Raw genomic sequence first — 17,134 nt, 5'->3', positions numbered from 1 at the left:
AAACCCATAGTAAACAACTTTGTATTGTACAGCTACCCAGTACTAAATAAACGAGGCAGTCATCCACACTAGAACGTAACTGCAGGCTCAAGGACAACTGAGCTGCTAGTATCACTCTCTATCAAAAAAAGGAAACAGATGAAGTTCTACCTTTATAGCAATTATATAGAGGTCTCTTGGACACCTAGAGATTAAGAATTTTCACCTACCTTGAGCACCTCTGTAGCAATTCCACATACACCAATTCCTACAGCTCCTCTCTGAAGTGAGGGCTAGAGACAAAGCTCAAAAATTCTTCCAAAACACACAGGACAACTTACAGAGCTGAACCCATTCTGCCCAGCTCCCAAACTCACTCATGCTCTGAAGGTCCTCTTTGATTTCCACCAGCATACTGCAGTGAAAACAGATACTTTTCCATAAATTTGCAACCAAGTATTATATGAATTTCCATGCAAAAAACCCCACCAACAACCACCCTCTCCAATGCCATAGGTATGACATCATTTTGGGGGCAGTTTCATAGGGTATTCTTCATAGTCACGCAATGCCAACTCCTACCTCCCACGGCAGTTGTCTGTGTGCCACAGGTGCCTTAAGAGGCAGCTGATTAAACAGAATTAGCTACCAAGTTGACCCAGCCCATGGGTCATCTACATTCTGATTCGAGGTATTTATAATCCTCTTTGCAGATATATAATGACTGGATGCACAAGGGAAAACATTCTTAAAGATGAACTTCTTATAAATAGAGATAGTAAAGCAGGTTTATAAAATAAAACCACAGAAGCAGAAAGCTACCTGCCTCTCTTACAACACTTCATCTACTAGTCTTCACCCAGTTTGCTGCTGGATGCTGTGCTAAGCAATCATGAAAGCATTTCCCTCCTTTCAGTCCTCTCTTTTTTTCTTCCTTACTGTTTTTGCAGGACTGACACTACCTTCTGAATTCATTCCCCCTCAATGGACAAGCAGTACCCATGAGACAAACACGCTTCTTCTTTTTTTTTTTTTTTTTTTTAAAAAAAAGACAGGTTTCTTGGAATTTCCTCTTCTTATGCTCTCTCAAAAGTCCAGCAGCACATATAGAGTGTAGAATAAAAGAAAGATGCTGTCAGTGGTGATGCACATTGGGATCCACCAGCAAAGAAGAAGTAGATATAAAAGCAGTCAATTCTGGAGATTATATGGCCACTGCTAAAAAAATGTCCTTTAATGCATAAAAATAAATTACTCTTAAATGTGTTTCCATGGTTAAAGCAGCCACCTGGCATGCAGGTCAGTACTTGGAAACGCTGTGTCAAGGAATGCAGGCTGACTAGTTAATAGAAGGCAGCCACCATTCCCTTGCCCATATTACAACTCAGCTGGCTTTGAAGAAAGTATGCTAGAGATGTCATTTTCCACTCGTTATAAGCATCCACTTCAAGATGCTTCACTCCAGGCTAGCAAGGGATGCCCTACATCTCTGTAGTATTACTTATAGAATTTATGACATGGGATCATGGTTACAACTTCAAACATTGCAAGAATTTGTGCAGAATACAGTCCTGTCAGTGCAGATTCACCATGACATATATTCTTAAGAATGCGTAATTAGCAATATTAAACAGAAAAAAAAAAATCAGGCATTATACCTCACATTTCTCATGCCAACTTTTAAAACAGAAGAATAGTACTTTTTTTACACGTGGAAAGGGGCTCTAACTTTTGTTTGCATGATTTTTATTTTTCCAAGACCATACAGGAGTGAAGAGCAGGGTGCTTTGTAGAAAGAAAGCATCTGTTTAAAATATTTTGTATTGCTTCTTGCACTGCAATAATTTATTAATAACTGCCTTGATTTATAAAAAAATCCCCAACAAACAAAGCCAACAAAAAGAACCTCTGTTGTTTTTAAAAACTAAATTTAGTGTGCATATATTCCAACAATGTCATAGAAAAGACTGAATCAATGCCCATCACCCAAAGTCTCTGAATGAAGATCACACACCCTTCTGGAAGTCATGCTGTCATTAAACTAACTTCAGCAGAAGGGTGGCCATTACCTGGCATATTTTCCACTAGAGGTCAGGCTGAAGGAGCTAATGATCTATTTTAGCCTTCAAAATCTATGAGTGGGAGTTACTAATCAAGATTTGGAAGGCTGAAAATCAGTATTTAATTAATACTGCTTTGCTTCACTTAACGTGAATCACAAAGATGTATTTTTCTAAGTGTCCAACAGCTGGAGGTATTTAATCATGATAGTATTTTAATGTATGTCACTAAAACCTTTCACAGAACACTTGACGTGCCATTTCAGTTGGTAGGACAAGGTTTGTACTGCAATGGAAAAGAGAGAAGTTCTTCCTAAACTTCAGCCTTGAAATGAAAAACATGTTAGTTTGATTCATAACAGACAACATTTTAGTTACTTTTTAAAGGGTATTTTTAAGTTTTGCTTTTTATTTTTTTCTTTTAGAAAGGACATACATTAGAATCATTTTCCACCAAAGATCTAGATTGAATTTGTTCCTGTAAGTAGCTAGGAAGAGACATGACTAACCATGGAGTAATGACCATACCAACCTTCAGGTGACTAGAAAATTTTTCAAAATCCCAAAGTGATGTGAATTAGGAATCTAAGCTTTTCTTTTCCTGTATTTTGGTGACTTACATAATTTCATCACTTTCAGAAACAAACATTGACCCAGCTTCTTGAAATATATACCTTGAAGGCAGTGAAGTTCAGATATACGCTTGCTTCTGAAAATGCAAGGAAACATTTAATGCATTTAATGCATCGCTTATAAACACCCACTTTATTGTGACAGGATGCAAAATCATGCTCAAATGGCAAGTCCTAGCTCAGAGCTCTTTGCCAGTCACCAGCACTCTCACAAACTCACTGCCTACAGCGCATCTGTCTGCAGCCATGAAAACCAGGACACAATAACTTTGGCCAAAGGCACATAAGCATTTACCCACAGTCAAAAACTAATTGCTCACATGTTCACACTTCTAAAAATGAAGCAGCCTATGAAATTCACTAGGAGATGAAATCAGCTAATTAGGTCAAGCTATGTCAGCTAGCATTTTGAAATACCTCATGGTCAACTGTTAGAGCCACTTCAAAGATACATAAGGTATTTGGGAGAAGTAAGAATATAAAATGCCAGGAATAATTTGCAGAGAGAAGAAAACTCATAGTTTCTCCAGCTGCCAAAGATTAGTAGTGGGAATAACAGGCATAAGGAACAGAAATGAAGCCTTCAAGATGTTGGTTTGACCTCTTTTTATACATCTCCCATGGACTAGCCTTTTCTGTACTTTCACCAGGTCAAAAGCAGCATACCTGCTGATAAGAGCCAGTCGTTTCATCAGAGTTACAGATTATTTCATTTAATGATTTTGTAATAGAACCTGATCATCTCAGTCCAAAATCCACATATGCATGCTTTAAAAGGTGAAAATTCAGTTTAGCTCAGTAATACATTCAACTAATACACTCTTTGTTTACTAGTTCTCCTGAAAATAAGCTAACCTTTTGAAGGTTTACAGCTGCACAACAACAGGTACAGTGTATCTCTCTAAGGTAGGGCCTGGAGAAACAGAAGAGCCATTTGACAAGGACCACTCCAACACGCTTCCACGGAGCTGGCAGTCAGAGTGTGACTGAAGCTGGTAAGGCAGATTTCCCAGATCGAGCATGTACCCCACCCAGATACACAGATAGTATTTGTGGGAGCAAAGGAAAATAAAATATAGGTTTAAAATAAATGCAAGAGAAACACAGAATAATATTGAATCACTCTAGGTATTTCTAAGGGTTTCTGTTTATCTTTACTTCTCAGCACATAACGAGTGTACGTTCAGGGCTTTGAAATCACTGAGTACATGGACAGGATTTAAAACTAGTTTTGTTTCAAATGCAAGGTCACAGAAATAAAGACAGGCTCCAGGTACGTCTCTTCAGAATGAGATTTCTGTACAGAGGTGTGATGCAAAAGGAGTTAAAAATGCTGTTCCTGCATGTCTGGCAACGACAACTGGGCTTGTTGTAAGAGCCTTTTCAGTGCTAAAGGGAAGGATGGACTCTGCTACAGAATTTCAAATGGGTCCCTCTGCATGGCAGCTACTTTCCCACTGTTTTAACGGGACAGAAAGACATCCAGATGGAAAGAAGAGGCAAGCTACAAAGTGAGGGAAATACAGCTTTAGATGCTGGTAGCATGATATAACGAAGCAACAGTAGCCACAGACTGAACAACTTGAGTTGGCAAGTTGACTCTGATGACGATTGGTTTGGGCTCCAGCTCAAGGTCACAGTCTCACCCCTTCTCCCTCCATCACTAGCCCTTCTCAAACAAGGAAGGGCTGACAGCCAGTCTTACCTTGTTGCAATGACACCATCCAAGGTAGCTGGTCTCAAGATCCCATGAAAAGCTAGCAGAGTAAGAAGGAACAGGAAGAAAACATACAGGTGGGAAGAGGTGGAGAAAGATGCGAAGAGAAGAAACACGAAAGCCCATTTTCTGTTGGGAGTCCCTGGTAACCCAGAGGTGTTGACATGTGCTTACTCTGCCAGGCCAGGAACTGAAGCTCCACAATGTTCTACTTGTAATCTACCTTCTCTTAAACATTCTCTTTTTGGAGGATCCAGCTCTACTTCACTCAAATTTAATTTCTGGTAAATCAATGTTAACTTCTTGATTTCAAGTCCCACCCTTCGTTTAGCAGACATGACTTAAGAGCTATCCTTGAATTGCAATAAAAATCTCCTTTGTTTGGATAAAAGCAGTCTGTCTGTACCCTTCCTGACAACTCCTGCTAGCCTTCTCAGTTACAAGCCTAACGTAACGCTGCATGGCTCATCTCACGACTGTGGGTAGAGAGGTAGGCCCTCCTGTGATATGTCTTGCGGTACCACATCACAGAGGAGAGGAGAGGAGAGGAGAGGAGAGGAGAGGAGAGGAGAGGGAGAGGAGAGGGAGAGGAGAGGGAGAGGAGAGGGAGAGGAGAGGGAGAGGAGAGGGAGAGGAGAGGGAGAGGAGAGGGAGAGGAGAGGGAGAGGAGAGGGAGAGGAGAGGGAGAGGAGAGGGAGAGGAGAGGGAGAGGAGAGGGAGAGGAGAGGGAGAGGAGAGGGAGAGGAGAGGGAGAGGAGAGGGAGAGGAGAGGGAGAGGAGAGGGAGAGGAGAGGGAGAGGAGAGGAGAGCCTTTGGCATACGGAAGCAGCAGAGAGAACTCTCTAGCTCCTCTCTGGGCAATCCCTCAGCAGCACAGCTTCCGGGGTAGGAAAGTAATCCAAACATGTTGCGCTCTGACTTCTGCTGGTTAAAACTTACCAACGACCAGCACTCTGGATATAAAGACTTCTCTGGGTCACTTTTTTTTTTCCTGAAATCTTGTGCTATTAAGCCACAGCAATGAACAAACTAACCAAAAAAGACCAGGAAGAATCTTTAAAGAAAATATTTCAAACTAACACATCATAGAAAGATGTAAGCAAAAAGTAAAATTTTCTATCAGCAACATATTTATGATGGTGTGACTAACAAACTAATTATACAGTCACATCTGAATTACTTGATATTACATTTGCAAGTGTCATTTTATGCTCAATTTATTAAAAAAATGAAAAAAATCTTCTACAAAGCATCTACACTTTATTCAGTCACAAAAACCTATGTTTGGAGTAACTTCAACAAATAGAATTACTTCGAATTTTCACCAGTGTCACTAAACAGAGTTTTGCCTGAATACTTTTTTTCTTTTTAATCTATTCAACTGACAGAAATGGAGCTGCAACGGTTTGGGTTTTTTAATCCCAAAAGGATTATACAAACAACAATTTCATCAAAGATTTTTTACAACAAGCCTAGTATTATTGGTTATATCTTATTATTAAGGTAAGCATTCTTCAAAGAACTGTATGATTGGAATCTCTTCCTGATACATTGTGACATGCTATTTGCTGGCTGCAGTGAGAAGAGTCAAAATGAAAACAAAAATACAAACACACTTTTTTTTTTCCTCTTGTCTTTATTGATTTAGACTTCAGAGCTACAGCAAAAATAGTGCATCTGTAGAAAATTACCACACATGCTATCAATACAGCATCATCGCATGTTTAGAATCGTAAGCACTTGACAAATCGCAAAGGGAACATTCAACCTAACATTTTGGCAATGCAGCCCATGAATAGAGAATACAAGGAGAAGGATTTTTTTTTTTTCTCCAGAAAGAAATATTTCTGAACAGAAATGAAAAGCCTCTGTTAAAAAAAATGAATTCTAGTCACCACGGAGAACTCATGCTGGCTCTCTCAAGACATCAACATACACTGCTGGAAACTTTGCATGGAATGTCGAATACTATACAGAAAGTACGACTACCACTACAGGTACAACGCTGTCTTCAGCACTTTGTATGCCATTGAGATGGTTACTGCATATCCAACTGCCCAAGACAATCCTCTGCTGGGCTGGGGAAGAGGGATCAAGTATGCAAAAGTGTGAAGGATCCTAGCCCCAGCAAAGATCCTGAAATGCAGCAAGGCTGTGGACAGCTCAGGGCCACTAAGAGCATACAGTAGTCCAATGCCAAGAAATGGGACAATGTTTTCAAGGTCATTCAGGTGGCCTCTGCAAAAAGAAGCAAAGTTGGTTTATAGTGTTACATTTTGTTGAATAAACCACTTCGAGCATCGTTACTTTTCAGCATCTTCAGATCACGCTGCTGTTAAGGCCTTAATACAACTGGTGGCTTCCCCTGCAGTGAGCGCTTGATTCAGCTACTGAAATGATTTTGGCACATTCATCTGACATTGCTCTGGTCTCTCTTGCTGCACCCCACATTTTTAAGCTTCTGATCTTCTGTATAAAAGGTCTGAGTTTTTCCACAGGATCTTGGTCATATTAGGGACTTACATGAGGTATATGATTGCGCCTGGTGTGCAAGAATGCAAGGAAAGGCAGGGAAGAAGACAGCTGGAATTTTCTTGTAGCCTCTCTCAACTGAACATCAACTAACTGGATGACTGTGACTGCAAGTACTAGACTTCATGGCCCAGATGGTCTATTTCAATCCCATAAGCTCAGTTTGCAGTCTCCACAAAGACAACATGAAATATCCTATATATGAAACATTTCATCAAATGTTCATGAAGTTCAATCATCTTGAAGAATGTTATTTTTGAACATCTAACAGGTGTGACAGTTACACTTTTGGTTCATTTTCTTCACTACTAAGCACTAAAATAGCTGAAAAATGTTTGGTATTTTGAAACCATAATATAATTTACTAAAAATGTGTTGAGACTCAACTCCAGATCTTGAAGTATTCTTTCACGCCTCTTCCTAAACCTTCCCTGCTCCCTTTACCTCTTTAGATAAATTATACTTCCAGCCAAATTTACTGATTGAAACAACCTCTAAGCCTTACTAATTATGTCAAATTTCACAGGCAACTAGAATCAGAACATGGTGCTGTTCTGCAGCTGCTTTCTGAACTCATTTATCGTTACAAGGAAACACATCCTCCAGCTTTTTTTTTCCTCCCCAAAAAAGTACACTAAAGTAATGTCTTTTCTATACCCATAAACAGAACAAATTCCAGTCACTTATATAAGAGAAGCCATGCTACATCTATGTGGCATTATCTGTTGCCATGAAGCTTGCAAAAGAAAATAAGAGTAAACTTCCATTAAGAACCATTGTTGGGAGGAAAAAACAGATGCTGTAACACCAACAGAGTAACTAGAACCAAGCTGACATACTAGGTCTGGGGAAGTCTGAACAACTCTGCAAAACAGCAACACAGGATTTGATAATACAGTGTTTTAAAAATCTAACCTTTGTAAATGACTCTATGAGATGGTTGTCATTTCTCTAATGTAACAGTTTCAATTAAAAGGGAATCTGGTCGTAAAGTTAGTATTGACTTAGTTGTCCTCTTAGAATTTACAAATAGAAAGGAATTACTCCTCATCAAAAAGTGCTCATTTTTATATAACAGCTGGGAAATTAAACAACTAACAACTCCATGAACCACTCAGGGGGAGAAAAGGAAAGGTCCTCCTTAATGATGGTTGAGAACAGTTAATTCACATTCAAGTTTTTGGTATAAAAATATATATAGCAAATAAATTGTTAGCTTCATTAATGAACAATGATATGGAAAGTATTCCATTAAAGCTTTCCTTGTTAGTACAAGTGTATCAAACAGCATCTCTAAAGTTAAGATTTTGGTAACTGAAAATTTTGCCATCAGCTAAATAAAATTAAACAAGCTGCAATAGTTAGCCCACTGAAATACAGCTTACATTCTGCCATGAATCTTGCAAAACAAAATACATACACCGCAGGTCGCACACTGCTGTACTATTAATAGCATTGTTCCAGAAGGCTGGTCAACTTTCCTGTACAACTGACACATCAGTGAGTAACCTCAATTCAATCCAGCAAAAAGAGCACAGGCTTTAATTCCCATTCAGTACGATTTGCCAGATTAACGCCCTCACTGCAACTCTGGAGTTCCCTGACTTTAACACAGTTTTACTCCTCCTCCCTCTGTTATTTCCTTTACACTTTAGGAAAAGATGCAACTATTGCAATTGGTGTTCAAATTAAATAGAAAGCTGGTTTACACTTAATGTACACTGCTTCATACTAAATCAACTTACGGTCATATTTTACAATCTTCTCATCACTTCCCCATGCACACGGGGTACTATCCAAGAGTTAGCTATTATAACCAGACAATGACATTATTTTTAGTATGCATGCTGACCCTTTGAATGTGGAATGGTTTACAAATTAATATATTAGATTATTACATAAAGCAAAACACACAGAGGCTTGGCCAAAGAGAATGGGGTGAAATTAATTCTTTGATTTAGTATTATTCTGCTACTTAAAATAACTTTTAAAGAATCCTATACATTACCTGCGTACACGTTCAACATCTGGATCAGTCCGCAGATATTTTTTAGCACTCTCGCCTTTACCAAATGATGCTGTATCTTCTGGGTTGATGAATGCCTATTTCAAACATAGACACACAAAAGACATTAGAAGCCAGAATGTTCTTTCTAGTCAAGGCAGCTTGCTATAAAGGTCACTCTTTTTACTAATGCCTCTATAATTTCACATAACTTACCTGAAGTTAAATGCAAGGGGAATAATACATTGTTCACTGCACTACTGTTTTCTTGAACCTAGTCTCTATGTAGCTTGTGTGCTGACAAATCAATGTAATGTCATTTATGCATGTAGATAAAGCCTTCTTGTAACATGGACAAGCATGACAGATGACTGATACTCAGCCTGAAGTAATGCCAGTGTGTTGAAGGACCATAAGGATCTGGAAGGTAGAACTACTGTCTGTACTGCCTAAGTCTCTTTTTCACTATTCTTGACAAATTACCTGAAAGCCCTTTTGGATCTCTTCCTTCTTCAGAAGTCTACACAGCAATAGCATCCAAGAGACTCATCCTGTCTTCATTTATGACCAAATAAGTTTCTCCCTTTCCTCTTACGTACAATTTTTTCCACTTATACGACCCGTTACTACCTCCAAATACTCTAAGACACTTTTTGAAAACAACATTTAATTCAGTTAGCACAGGCTGCAGTAGATCTCTCCTTGCTGAGACATGGCAACACATGCATTCTGTGGACCATTCAGGCTATGCAGGCTTAAGTCAAGAAAGCCTTTTGATTCTAGGAGAGCTACATTATTGCTTTCTGAGGCAGCTTTGATCCCTTTCTGTGAAATACCTTTGGCCTCAAAATTCTGGAGACACGTTAACAGTATCAACAACATTTTACCGTCTCTCACTCCACTAACTGCTTTCTTCCATTTTTTCTTACCATTGTAAAGACCTTTTTATATTAAATAGGAAATAAAAATGACTTTACTAATTTGTCTGTTTGTAATATTACTGTCTGTCATAAGAAAACCAAGTACTTCCAAATTAATGAAGACCCTATTGTCACCTGCATACACAGGGATCATAACACGATATGAGTATTAATAGAGGAGTCCAATCGATCTACATATAGGACCAGCACAGCTGACATGCTTCCGCAAGAGCAAAAAGGAAGTAAGGTTATGACAGACATCTGAGTCCTATTTTCAACATACAGGACAGGCTGTGTGCTCTACTATACTCAATCTTCAGCTGTGCCAAAGACCTCAGAAACCAACAGTAGCTCAAATGCTGGGCTATAGGACCTCATGAACAACAGAACAGTTCAGCTGGGTTCTCTTGCATCCAGCAGGAATGAAAAGCAGCATTTCAACAAAAGGACCACAACAAAATCCTTGAAGCACACACTGTCTTACAGAAACAGATCTCACAAGAATAGCCATATGGAGCAAACTCAGGGCTCTTTCAGCCCAGGACCAAGTCTTTCCAAGAGTGGCCATGAGCGGATGCCTAGAGAAGACCAAGAGCAGGGCAAACACAACACAATCCTTCCCATGAGCACTCTCTCCTAAGCTAGATGCAGCTTCTGCACTATTTACTAAACCTCAGTGGATTTTTCCTATACTTACCTAGTACAGTATCATTTCACATAAATTTTCAGCCTGCCTCTTGTTCTAGAATTTTTTAATTTTTTTTTTAGGATAATGACCTACCTGCAATGGGAAGGCTAAAACAATCAGGGAATGTAAAGAGCTTTAGAATTACTAGATGAAAGGGTTATAGATGCACAAAAATCCACTTCATATCCCCTCTTCTGACCCTGCTAGCTGATTATTCATGTAACATGGTGGAATATCACATTTTACTTGCTTTATAAATTGGGTACACTGGACACCAGCTTTCTGCAGAAGACAGTGGAAATTACAGTTATTAAAAACTCTTATTTAAAAATAATAGAAATGTTTTAGAAGGGTAGAGTAAGTCAAATGCAACTGTAAGACACAGTCTCATAATTATCTCATAATTAGGTTAAAGACATCATCCATTTGAGACCAACAAAGCACCAGCACACCAAACTCAGAATATCATTGGAGCAGGGAGAAGGAAGAAAAAGAACAGCACCAGTATTTGAATGCCGAAAAGAAAAGAAACACCTGTGCTACCTCTGTATTTCCATACAAATTTCAATCTATTCTACCAGACAGTATTCCCAATACCTTACCTTTCTTGTGATTCTGAAGTATGCTGTTATAAGACTCATTAGCATCATTTTTAGAAGAACAATAGTTGTGTAAGTAGCATAAGCCCGGAAGACTTCATTGTCAACTAAGTGGGTCAATTTAGCCATTTTTCCACTTCTCACTGATGACCTTTAAAAGACATTAAAGTTAGGCTAACATCATAGCAATCCAAAGTTCTGACAACAAGATTGTCAGGATAGCCTTTTTTTTTAGCGTCACTGCAATGAAGCACAATTTTGCCACCGTGAAAAGTTTTCTTTTCAAACAAATTTATTTTTTCTCAGTTTATTTTCACCATGGCACAATATAATACTTTAAAGTGAGAAATTATATTATCATTTAATATTTTGCTTCCATTATATCTGCTTATTAAACTGTCAAAATATAAACAACCAAAATATTTAATATAATTGCAGAAACAAAATTTAGTCACACAAATCAGTACACTTTTGAAATAACACAAGCAGTTAGACCAATTTTAGATCAATTCATTTGAACTAATGAATTTCCCTAAGCAGTTACCAGGATACAAAGAGTGTGATGACATATTATACACACTATAGTGTTCAAAGAGGAAAATTCGTATGGCCTTTTTTTGGGGGGGGGGTGGGGGTGGGGGTAAAATGACACAACTATAATTGCACTTCAGCTTTCAAACTAACCACTATCTTCCCACCCAGCAATAACTTGTGATCAAACTGAGTTAAGCACGCATTTTTCTCCTTTGAGACCTTGTTCTTAAAAATTGCTTTTAGCATGATTCACGGGAAAAGATTAAGTTGTAATGACAAAAAGCAGAGAACTATTTATGCTTTTATCATGGGAGGTTTAAGCTAATGAACTCTCTTTCCAACGAGACTATACCAAACCCACAATCCTATGGAGGTGGTACCTTCTATCAACACCATAAAGTTAAGAACGTGACGAGGACTGGATGCATGTAAAACAAAAAGCATGTCCCGTTGCACATTCAACAGTTTTGCTTCACCAAGTGCTTCCATCCTGCACTTACTAAGTAGGAATCCATAAAAGTAGTATGTCTTAGCTTCACTTGAGACCAAAATAAATGTACTTTTTGTTATAGTTAACTTCATTGTTTCCTATGATATCATTTTAACAATAGTAATAAAAAAGTTAGTAACAATATAATTACAGTTCTATCAATCTCTCATCTTGCTTTCTGCACAGAGCACTGCCAGCTATAACCAAACAAGGAGAACTGGACAAGCTGAGAGCAGTACAAGACTATTGCTCTGAAGGCACATCCTTGGTGGGGAGGTGTGCAGGACAGAGGTAAGCAGCTCTTTGCTCAGTGAAACAAATCTAACCTTGCCTGGACCTGTTTGGCTGCAGTGATGGGATTTTGCTTCCCCTTTTGTCCTTTCCAAAACAGTGCTTGGGTCACCAGGCCAAGCACCGGGTCTACAGATTATGAGAAATTCAGTATAACCTTCCTTCGACTTCACAGTACAGCAGTTCTCAAGATAATCAGCGATTCGGCAAATATTTTTCTCAGTAGTTTTTACAGAACCTGCATAGTTTTACAAAACAAAAAGAAAGTAAATCTGTTGCTTCAGAGTGTTTTTCCTTACTGGATTTTAAACCTATGCTGAAAATACATCCAAGAACTATGCAAAGTCATGAGAAACTGTTCACCAACACCTCTGTGTTCCTCCCGCTGGAACTAGACCACAATGATCCATTTTCCCTACTTGTACGGTTGGCCTCTCCAAACTCTCATAAAGCCCAGGCCTTGCCTTCACTATGAAAAGGAAGTATACCAACAAATTCATGGTTTTAACACCAGCAGAAATGCAAAAATAAACCAAACATACTAAAACAGCACCGAGCTTAAAGAGATATGCTTAGTAATGATGTGCGGAAAATCGGACTCCACAACTGGGAAAGTTGTAAAGTAGGTATGTTTATTCAGCGCTGGGCAGCACGGGGGGTCATCCCACCAAAATCGTGCGCACCTTGCGGCAATTCCCTTTGAATTTTATACAACAAAATGTTACATATTCAAAAAGCGCCTATACATATTCATGATCTTTCTGTGGAAAGGCGGTCTTATTACAATGAGTTCATTTCCATTGTCTCCGCCTTTAACTCCTCTCAGCTGCACACGCGCAGTGCCTCTTGGTGGTCGTGAGCCGGGGTCTTAGGGATGAAGGCCGTATGTCTTCCTCACTGTGCACTTTTCACCTTCACCACAAAACTTACTCAGACCGGTTCCTAATTAGCAGAGAATCCTCCATGTTCATTCCATTCTGATTTACTACCTCCTTATCTTGCGATTGGTTACAAAAATGCAAGCAGAGTGAAGGGTCATCTTGACCCTTCCTTACGCTAGTTCTTGTTAAAACATCTTACGTAAGGGTTAAGATTACTAGATATGTGGCTTAAGCTAGTTAATGGTCCTGCTATTTCCCTTAAGTGTTAGTTCCCTCTATCAGTAAGACTATGAACAGCCTTATCTGCGAAAGTAACAGAATACCTCTCTGTGGTGCAATTGCAAAACCTGGGCCTGGTTAAGAGCACAAGCCTAGATCCCACATAAGGGGTCTTAAAAGCTGGTGGGTGAATATACCTCAGCTGTGGAGCCCTCGGTGGGAGCGCAGCTATGCTCCTGTTCCCGTCAGGTGTGACTTTGTCCCAAAGCTGGCTGACTGTGCAGCTGTAATCAGCAGTATTAGCACTGGGACAGCCTTTCGTTGCTTGGTTGGTTGCAACTTTTTACAGCGCGCTCAAAGCTCACTAAAACTACTGTGAGCCGCCCGGCGAGGCCCTGCACCCCGCTACAAACTCAGTCTCCAAACAAGCAGATCCCGCGGCAGAGCGCAGCTGCTGGCCCAGGCCCCTGCGCTTATCAAGGAAGCCCAGCCTGCGCCCACGCCGGTTTCACTTTATTCCTCGGGGGGGGGGGGGGACGGACCCGCCCTACAGGAAAGCCTCGGCCCAGGCCCCGGCCCCGCGGGGAGCCCAGGGGACCTGCCTCGCCGACCGCCGCGGGCGCCGGGCCCGGCCACCCCCCGCACCGCCCCTCAGCACACCCACCGCCGCCTGCGCGGGGGGACAGGCTCCAGCCCCCCCACCCCGAGGAAAAACCCCGCCGCGTTCTGCAGAGCCGCCCTGGCCCCGCGCCCCCTTCCCCGCACCGCGGAGGGTTTCGCGCCCGGAAGGCAGCAGGAGGACGGGGGACAGGAGGGTCTTCCGCTCCCGCCCGGCAGCGGAGCCGCCATCGCGCAGCACCCACGCACCTCACCCGCGTCCCCTCGCAAAGCGCGCACACAACGGCGAACCCCGCTGGTCCCGACCGGCCGCTGCACCAACGCCCGGCCTGGGGCCCGCCCCCGCCTCGCCTCGCCTCGCCTCGCCCCCTCGGGCGCGGAGGCGGGTCCCAGCCACGGTCGCGGTGAGGCCTGGAGGCTGCTGCTGTCCCAGTGGAGCCGCGAGCCCAGGTGGCTCACCCAGGAGAGGGAAAGTTCAGACCCAGGCCCCAGCAAACCTTACCTGCGAGAAAAAGAAGGAAAACCAACAAAATAAGCAAGGAAAAGCCGTCCTGTGGGAACACTCTGGGACTTTCCAACAGAGGCAAACCAAAGATCATGACCCAGCCAGGTCTCATTAAAGAACACCATGTCCAGCAATTGCACAAAATCCCAAGTGGGCTCAAAACTTACCTGAAAAACTATGTAAAACACCAAAAGTCTCAGTACTTTGGGACCCTACATTGTTTTGGTGGATCTGAACTTTTACGAAAGGAAAAAAAAAAATTAAAAAATGCTTGCATTGCCAAGCCATCAGTGCAGTTGCAGTCAGTATGCGTCATGTTGCTTTGCAAAGTGTAGCAGAAAATAGAGGAACTTCAGGGACAACCATGGACTTCTACTGGTATGCTAGGATGTGATGAACAGAAGAAACCTGATGTCCAAGCTTCCCACTGCCTCTTCAGAGCAAACTATACTATTCCCACAGCACTCCCCCTCATAACCGGACCAATGCTTGTGACTAAGCAGCTCGTGATAAAGGAGACTTAAGAAGATGGAGATAAATGTACTCAGATGCCCAGTAAAGATTTTAGAAATTATCCTAAAGATGTGTACAAAGTCAGAAGGGGATACAATTTTTAAAGCTTCATTGTTATGGAAAAAACTAATCTTAGGTACATATATTCAGCGTTCATTGATGTTACTTCTGTGCTTCATGTCATGTTAAATACTTGTGTGTGCAGATCTTTGTGACTTCTTATTAAACATCAAACACAGCAAGACTCATTTGAGCAAGGACTGTAGCTTCAGTACTGGTTTTAAATGATGGTAGAAGTTGGGTTCAACAACCTTTGTCCTTGCTAAGGACACAGCAAATAATATTCCCACTGAAGTCAACAAAACAACTCACATGAGCATGGATCCATCCCAGGAAATGGATTTATTAAAACCAAAAAGCAGCATATCTGCAGCTCATAACTTACTTCAAGGCAGGAATTGTATCTTCATAAATTTTTATACAACACCTAACACATATCCCAATCACATAGTGTAATTAGTGCTGTTGCAGTAAAACTGTAATTAGTTTCTATTACCATCTTTTTTTTTTAGTTGTTTGGCATTCTAATCGTTATCCAAAGCCAGTTTAAAAACAAGGTAAACCTACCAAATTAACAGAGTTAAACTAAACCCATAATATTATACTTGACAAGAAAAGCTGGTAATTGATTTATATGTAGTTCTCAGAACTAGACCTGGAAATACCAGAAAGCCAGGAAAGGCCATTTTCATTAGTTGTAAATAGGATATAAAGAGAAGCATAAATGCAGCTAGAAATTCTACAAAAATCACCCTTTCCTTTGGATTTCACATTCCTGTTTTACAGATTCTGGAAATTTAGATTGATTTATGTAACCTTAAAAACCGCTTCTGAAATTGGAAAAGCTTATACATTCCCAGTCTTTGAATTTTGAGGCCAACACCTTGTTAATTTTTCCTACCATCATTGAATGTCATTAATTCTAAGGAAGGTACAGAAAGAAGATATGAGCAAGGGAGGAGGACAAGAAGGGAGGGAAAAGAGGAGAGGAGGAAGGAAGAAAAAAAAGGAAAAAAAGAGAAGGAAAAAGAAAAAGAAAAGAGGAAGGGGAAGGGAAATGAGAAGAAGGAAAAATGAAGGGGGGAGGGGAGGGAGGGGAAGGGAAGGGAAGGGAAGGGAAGGGAAGGGAAGGGAAGGGAAGGGAAGGGAAGGGAAGGGAAGGGAAGGGAAGGGAAGGGAAGGGAAGGGAAGGGAAGGGAAGGGAAGGGAAGGGAAGGGAAGGGAAGGGAAGGGAAGGGAAGGGAAGGGAAGGGAAGGGAAGGGAGAAAGAAAAAAAGGGAAGAAAGAAAAAGAAAGAAAAGAAAGATGAAAGAGAAAGGAAAGAGAAAAGGGAAAGAAAGAGAGAAGAAACAAGAAGAGAAGCCAATATTTCTTGCAGACCCTGAACCACTTTAGAGTGGAGAGGAGTCTAAGTAGAGTGCAAAACCAGGGTCATAGTCAGTAAAGCAGAAGTAAACTTGTGCTCAAGGTCTATTTTCTTGTCAAAGTTCAGTAGCAGCATAAAGTGTCTGTACAACATTTGAAAACTGCTGTGATCTAAGTGAGGTTAGATACATAAATGTGGTGATAGTTGCTCCTGAGGGGCCCATTCTCACAGTCCTTACTCATGTGAATTGTTCCTTTGATGCTAATAGGATTACTCTTGTAAATCAGGGATGCCGTATCAGCCTGATGCCCAGGGTTATACTGATCATGAAGGGCTTGATCTTGCAAACCTCATTCCTGTGAGCAACCCTTTTTCATGACAATTTTCCCATTGACTTGAAGAACTACCCATATAGCCGGAGATAGTAGAATCAAGACACAAATTTAGGGTCAGCATAAAAGTAGGAATACAAGAGTTTTTCATTTAAACTCCAGCAAGGAATAGATACTCCTGAAGAAGGCCAGA

The 17,134-nt window shown here is 40.8% G+C and overlaps 1 protein-coding gene across 3 annotated transcripts; it reads right to left on the bottom strand.

Moving 5' to 3' along the window:
- Positions 1-6,004: 6,004 nt before the first annotated feature.
- Positions 6,005-14,576, bottom strand: MGST1 (microsomal glutathione S-transferase 1). 3 transcript variants are annotated; one of them, XM_075757628.1, is made up of 5 exons: positions 14,415-14,514; positions 13,745-13,831; positions 11,136-11,283; positions 8,929-9,023; positions 6,005-6,626 (listed from the first exon to the last, which is right to left on the bottom strand). In XM_075757628.1, the coding sequence occupies exons 3-5, from the start codon at positions 11,259-11,261 to the stop codon at positions 6,380-6,382; spliced, it is 468 nt and encodes a 155-aa protein (XP_075613743.1). In that variant the 5' UTR covers positions 11,262-11,283; positions 13,745-13,831; positions 14,415-14,514; the 3' UTR covers positions 6,005-6,379. The 3 variants fall into 3 exon arrangements, with proteins under 3 accessions (XP_075613743.1, XP_075613724.1, XP_075613735.1); XM_075757609.1 differs by lacking the exon at positions 13,745-13,831 and having other exon boundaries at positions 14,415-14,576; XM_075757620.1 differs by lacking the exon at positions 13,745-13,831 and having other exon boundaries at positions 14,420-14,488.
- Positions 14,577-17,134: the final 2,558 nt, after the last annotated feature.

The sequence above is a fragment of the Balearica regulorum genome, chromosome 1 (assembly GCF_011004875.1).
Source record: "Balearica regulorum gibbericeps isolate bBalReg1 chromosome 1, bBalReg1.pri, whole genome shotgun sequence".
Classification (NCBI taxonomy): domain Eukaryota; kingdom Metazoa; phylum Chordata; class Aves; order Gruiformes; family Gruidae; genus Balearica; species Balearica regulorum.
This window is presented reverse-complemented; position numbering and strand designations above follow the sequence as displayed.

What these genes read in the sequence shown, in the direction of transcription:
- MGST1 (XM_075757609.1), bottom strand. Translation starts at nt 11,261, where the DNA reads ATGGCTAAATTGACCCACTTAGTTGACAATGAAGTCTTCCGGGCTTAT. An exon ending in ACTTCAGAATCACAAGAAAG is followed by an intron (nt 9,024 to 11,135) that starts GTAAGGTATTGG and finishes TGTTTGAAATAG; the next exon opens with GCATTCATCAACCCAGAAGA. An exon ending in GATGTTGAACGTGTACGCAG is followed by an intron (nt 6,627 to 8,928) that starts GTAATGTATAGG and finishes TTCTTTTTGCAG; the next exon opens with AGGCCACCTGAATGACCTTG.